The sequence below is a fragment of the Falco biarmicus genome, chromosome Z (assembly GCF_023638135.1).
Source record: "Falco biarmicus isolate bFalBia1 chromosome Z, bFalBia1.pri, whole genome shotgun sequence".
Lineage (NCBI taxonomy): Eukaryota > Metazoa > Chordata > Aves > Falconiformes > Falconidae > Falco > Falco biarmicus.
In genome coordinates this window covers 51,223,915-51,230,484 of record NC_079311.1, presented here as the reverse complement: position 1 = coordinate 51,230,484, position 6,570 = coordinate 51,223,915, and the positions used below count along the sequence as shown (strand labels likewise).

At 37.0% G+C, this 6,570-nt stretch overlaps 1 protein-coding gene across 1 annotated transcript in view; it reads right to left on the bottom strand.

Annotated features, from left to right (window-relative positions):
- Window positions 1-369: 369 nt before the first annotated feature.
- Window positions 370-6,570, bottom strand: part of FREM1 (FRAS1 related extracellular matrix 1) — a 75,026-nt gene continuing 68,825 nt past the window's right edge. Inside the window, exons 36-37 of the mRNA XM_056325580.1 lie at window positions 6,058-6,143; window positions 370-4,690 (exon numbers count right to left, since the gene is read on the bottom strand). Of these exons, the coding sequence (XP_056181555.1) occupies window positions 4,491-4,690; window positions 6,058-6,143 (286 nt within the window). The 3' untranslated portion in view covers window positions 370-4,490. The remainder of the gene's footprint in view (window positions 4,691-6,057; window positions 6,144-6,570) is intronic.

Genomic DNA, 6,570 nt, shown 5'->3' with positions numbered 1-6,570 from the left:
GTAGGTATGCACACATGATGCAAGGGATGGTTTTCTCTCTATTATAATTCTCACACTGGTGGATTTTGGACAAGTGTCTGCCTCCTGAAGCACCTCCTGAATGGTACTGGCACATATGTACTGTTTAACTGAGAGTGTACCCAATTCTAAACCCAGTGTGAGGAGCTATGTTAGGAATTTGTTTGATTGCTTCAGTTGTTAAGCTGTGGGACAGTGAGACAGGGGAGAAAGAGTCTGGGCAAAGAGACATTTCAGGCTTCAGGAAGTCACATCTACCTTAGATTACCGTGAATAATTTGAGAACAGTGGCGATTCACTGAAGTTTGACAACACCAAGGAAATGTTTGTAACATAATCCAAGAAAGATGATGCAGATAAGGTTTCTTTTATTAAAGTAAAAATATATTTAGACTTATCTGAAAATTTCATCTGTATGAATAAAATTGTATTCTTTGGCTTACCGTGCTTATATCCAGTACTTATATACCGTATACCTAATCATTAGGACTACTTCTGACTGAAAACAATACATTATCTCAATGCTATAAAAATAAACAAACCAACCCTATTGTGTTCTTGTCTTCTAACCTTATACAGTTTGTGTAGAGGATAGTAGTTAAGCAATGGAGTTGGAGTAGCAGAGTTCTCCATGTTACAAGCAGCATAGCTTTTTAAAGGGTAATGAGAAGAGAACTAACATCTGCATCTCTTCCATGAAGATGAGTGAGGTTACTGAGGGAAAATGACCTCATTTTCATGTTCTTCTTTAAATCAAGAATCATATTAAAATGCAATTTTATGGACTAACAGTCTTCCTTTAATCATCTTGCATTATTTGCTTGCAGATCTGTAATTTTTCTTAAATTTAACTTCCAACATAAACAGCATTTTTTCTTTTAAAAAAGGTGTGCTCATCACACAAATGCCCTTATAGTATTAACTCACTAACAGGCTCATACAGGAGAAACAAAATTCAGAAACCGCACAGAGTAAACAGTAGGTATATTATGCTTAACTATAAGTGCATTTCTACTACACCCAACACTATAGTTTTTATCACTAGGAAAAAAGCTTTTACGAGATTATGAAACTGAAGAAGTACCTATTCACCAAAATATGTTTCAGTTTTGTATTAACACACATTACAAAATTAAACAGCACAATAAATATAGTGTTCTGAATACAAGAATTCTAACAGCACCAGTCTTGTGATGTAAATAATGTAGAGTCACAGTATTCACTGAATTGTATATATCATTCTCTCAAAGCTAGTTTTATAATTGTAGAATGAGTGAATAAAGACTTGAAGGCATTCAGTAAATTCCGGAGTGTACAAAAGAGATCTGGAAAAGTTTTATAATATTTTTCAGATTAAAAATTCTGTGAGGTTAATAATAACACAAATTTTTTTAAGAGTATTTTGGTTTGGAAGAAGTGCTCATGTGGCCAGTTGCCTATCCATTTTTTTCGTAACCATTGCCTTTGAGTCAACTGCTTCTCTGTCAAATTTGTTTGAAATTGGCCAACAGATTTAAAAGGTACTTGACAGGGAGAGAAGGTGGTTTAAAGTGACAGGCACACAAAGGACTCATGTTGCCCATCCGTTTATAGAAATATAGGCTAACCACCGGTTTCTTTTCAGTAAGCTGTTGTGTCTTGGTTCTGTTGCTCCTAAAAGTTCTGGTGAAATAAATCCTTTGTTTAACCAGAAAGTGTGGCGTCTGTGGGCGGACACCTGAATTTACATGCTCCTTGTGCTTACTTTCAGCATCTTGAAATTCGCCTGCTGATGCTCGTCCTCAGAATACTGATTTTCCCCTGAGTTTACTCAGAGTGTATTCAAAAGTAGTGAAGATTGGAAAAATTCCCAATAACTTCCCAGGATTTTAGGCTCTTCCTTGACTAAACCTCTTAGAGACAACAACTTCCTATGGCAACAGAAAAACTGATTTATTTGTGCTTTCCCTGACTTGAGTATGTTGTATTCTTTGAACTCAAATATTCTAATAAAAGCTGTAGAAATCTGTGAAAAATACTTGGTTTTTAAGGACAGAAAATGGAAGATTTATGAATAAGTGTTTGGAACAGTTCATTGTATTGCAAAACAATTCAGCAGTCTTTCAGGGCAGAAATATCCTTGCACTGCAATATAAGAATTTTAGCTTCATTAGTGTATTGTATTAGATCTAATGAAACCAGTAAACACGTACAGTTTGCACAACTAGCAGTCTGTTGTGTACTGAGATCCTCATAGTTTTCACTCACTTTAAAGCAGTTAAAACAAAATGTAGAAAAGGGAAGATCTCCTTTCTCACAAAAGAAAACCTCTGAGATCACTGTTGTCTCAGACTAGACACGAGTCATTTATTAGTTACTGATCAAGTAACAAGCACCTTGGTCAAAATTCCCTCTCTGTTGATGGCATTCATTTACTAAATAATTAGGAGAGGTATTTAAATAGTCTCAACAGGCTTTATCAAGGTAGCACAAATAAACTCAGCAGTTTTTATAAAAAGAAGGCCCTAAAGAAATAAAAGTTTATGTCTAAGTAAGCTCTCTTCGTCAACTTTCCCTGGAATTCCAGAACGTAACAGCAGGAGATCCCAAGAGTGCTTTTTTAGATGCTAATTCTTTTTGCAGTGAAAAATACTGGTTTGGGGAATTCTTGAAAAAATTAGCCTATCTGTGTTGATCTAGAAAACTCCTTAAGCAAAACTGTTAGTGTCTAGCAGAGTGTCTATAAGCTCAGGGCAAAAAAAAGAAATCTTAAAACTGTTTTTGTCTATGTCTGTTGACACCAACAATAAGGGTGAGAAGGTTCTGTCCACAGTATTTTTTTCCTCTACAATTCTACAATTCACTGACGCTTATCTGCAACAGTCCTTTCAGAAAGCTACACGCATGCATGTTCATTTAACGTGCTACAGGCAAGGAGGAAGGCTAAATAACCCACGCATGCCAAAGGCAAGGAAGAGGGATAATTAATCCTTGAGACAAGTGTCCCTCAGCCCAGAGAGGAGAGATGTTTCTGCTGCACCTGTCCCTCTCACGGCTGAGAAATTGCTGTGAGGAACCCCAGAAGGCGAGTTTGGTCCTCTGGTGCAAACACTGTACAGATGCAATTGATCCAGAGGCTGGCCGAATAGTCAAGCTGATAGGAGGGAGGCAAGGGGAGAATCAGCCGCTGGTGGCAGGCAGGCAGATTGAGAGGGATAAGAGTTCATAAAATACAGGGCAAATTCACCCTACTCAGTGCCACACCAACTGTGACACACTCATCGTGGGCAGAGGGAGGGCTTGAGAGGAGCTGTAATTTTATTTTAGTTTTTTTAGGAAGCTTATGACTTTTTTAAAGGCTGGCAGTAAGAATGTCCTAAAGGATGATTTTTGACAGGTTGAATATAAATTTGCTGTAATGTTATGAAATGGTAATATTGCAACTGCATACATTTAAAATAAGTAAAAATTAAGTTACAGGCAGCTGGTTTTCGCTATTAAATGCTGGTTTTTAAGCATTTCTCAGAACTAAGTCTGGATTTTTAATTATTATTTTTAAAAACCTCAAATGCCTAATAAAGACTTACATTAATACTTTTCAAAAGCCATATCTGCTTTAGTAAAAAATATGTCTCACAATTACATTGGTTTATAGACACATATAAATCCTATTGATGTTCATGTATCACTGAATATGCCAAGATAATATTAGATTTACAGAGGTGCCGTTACTTAATTACACTAAAAATTACAGCACCATCCTGCAACTCCAAAAAAAATTGAATTATTTTGGCTAGGAATGTGAAACAATATGTAGCTCTGTGTGAGCAGATCCATTAGGATCTGAGGCTGGCCTTGGGAGGTAGAAAAAGAAAGGCTTTGCTCCTGTTGGTGCTCTGTCACTAAGTTCTCATTGGTATTTTCATAAGATGTTATACCAGGGCAACCACTGAAAAAGCCCCAGTCTCCTGACATCATATGTTCCCCCCCTTCATCAACCAAGAGGACCTGTTTTTAGCCAGCAGAGTCTGCTCTTACTTCCACTCCAAGCAGTCTTCCTTTTTTTTGTGACTGCAGGGTAAAACTGCAGTTTTAATTACAAACAAATTAAAGCAACAGCCAATGCACAACCCCTCCCTAAGAACAAAGCAAATCAACTGATGCGCTACTTTCTTTTTTTTTAAAAAAAAAAAAAAAAAGTATTTTTACATAGAAATGTGATGAAAGCCTTCAGGCCTAGGTTTTTGGTTTAAAAATACATAGGACTAAGTGACAGATCGAAGTCTTTGGGGAGAGTTAACCTGGACTTAATCTTTGCAACTGACCTCTATTCCTTGATTAAAGTTCAATGCATCTGCACCTCTGGCAGCATGTAAAATAAACCTTGCTGACAATTAGGACAGTTTTCTAACTGCACACCCTTACGTGTCTACAGATAAATAGAACTGAAACAACATGAATGTCCGCATGCTTTCACAGGGATCCTCCTCTCTTTACAGTCTTCTTGAACATATATAGCTGTTCCGTTTGACCTTCCCACAGTCGGTTGCTTGCCATTTTCCTCGCTTCTGCACCAATACACAATTTCTTCCTCTCTTTGGAAAGTGGTAGGACCCTCTTCTCCAGTTGATGTAGGTTACAGGTTCTCCTCCATTCCACTCCCAATGTCCAGGATTGACTTGGTCATTCAAGCCTGTGTGAAATCAGTAAGACCAAATCAGTGATGTTTATTTTTTATTGTTCCTGGAGCCTGATGCCAACAGAAGCATGCTGTTCTGTCCCTTTGTTGAAAAATGCATACAATATTGTGCTAAAAGAAAAAAAAAAACATCTGGAAGAATACAAGTAAATGTAATTTAATATTTCATAAGGCCATCTGAATCACAAGTAGTACCATCTGAATTAGGGAAAATACACTTTTCTGCATTATTGCCTATCTAAAATGTTTTCTCTCTTTCCATCTGTTGCATGTCTATCATCTCCCAGGTTTCTCTTTTGATGCTTAAGATGCCAAGCAGAATATCATATTCAAGTCTGGGCAGCCTTAGATGCCTTCAGATTCCTTCTGAAAATAAAATCCTGAGATCTTTGTAGACCTTGTTTACACTGTTGAAATTAGCAGTTGTAAAATTAGATTATGTTCATTAATACAACCTAAAACACGTCTTTTCACTTAGCCTCTGAGTTACTAAGACCAGCGTGGGTGGCGTATTTTCAGACATGACCTGTCTTCTTAGCTAGAAGAGACCAAGATCAGAAAATTGACACAACGGTCTTGTAGTCTTTATTCTTATCACAGGAGTTTCCCTCAGGTTTACAGAATCATTATACCATTAAACATGATCCCAAACTAACTGTAATTTTTAAAGTTAATTTAGTATAACTAATAAATCCATCTCAAAATATTACTAAGAGCTGAAAATTGCAGTTCACAATTGGAAAAACCTAAAACATGGACAATGTAGCAGAAACAAGAAGGGTTAGAAGAAAGCAATAACACTAGTCCATGAGCTAAGGCCATCATTCACAGAAAGGGATCAGGAGCTACACAGAAGGTCCATCTGAGTTCTTTCCATTTCTCATTTAATGTAAGGTGCATAATAAGAAATAGCTAAATCTGAAATAATGTTATGAACCATTCTTTAGCTGATCATCTAATTAATTCACAAGATTTCTGATACAAGACATCATTAAATTAGCAGTAATATAAATATTTGTTTAATGTAAAGTTGAAAAAAGATAAATCAGAGATAAATAAAGTCACAGTAAAAAGAACGATGAGGGAGCTCCACCAGGACTTATTTTACCAGCTAGTGTTAAAATAAGAAACAATCCAGCAATAGGCAACACGATGAACTCCTCTTTTTGATAAAGACTTATAAAATTAGCCAGGTAAATTACAGCATTCAGTTTATGCCTTGCTCTGGAGTAATAAAAGCAGCAGAAAGTTGAGGCCAATGCAATGTTTGGAAACTGTGCTGAGCTGCTGCAGCAGTCTCTGCTTTCCAAGGTGCGCAGGAACTGTAATACGCAGAGAGGACAGGCAGCTGAGATACTTGCCTATCCAAAAGGGCTTCCTCCCACTGAAGTCCCATAGCCACTGCATGTGTTGTTCATTAGCCACGCTTGCTAGACTCCCCAGGTATCTAGGCTCAAGGAGAGAGGACAGAGTGATTAGCATTCCACAGAGTGACAGACAGCTCCCATCGACTTATCAACAAGGGGCACAGATCCTAGTATGAAGCATATAAATAACATTTCACAGGAAGACCACTACTTATTGGCATGAAAGAATAATTACATGAAGATAAACTCTTAAAATTCTGGATTACTTGGACAGGAACCTAGTCTGATTTTTTAACCAAAAAATTAAATCAGCTGGGCAACTGAAAGAACTGTGTACAGGAAATGCGTACTTAATACTCACAAACTGTGTTTTAAACTGTTGACACAATCATGGATAGGTTCTTTTCTTTAAAATAGTAATCTGCCCACAATAGAATCTAAGCCACTGAAAGATACAGCTTCACCCATTTGGTAGTAGAGCTGGCTATGTATTTTTAAAATTGTTTT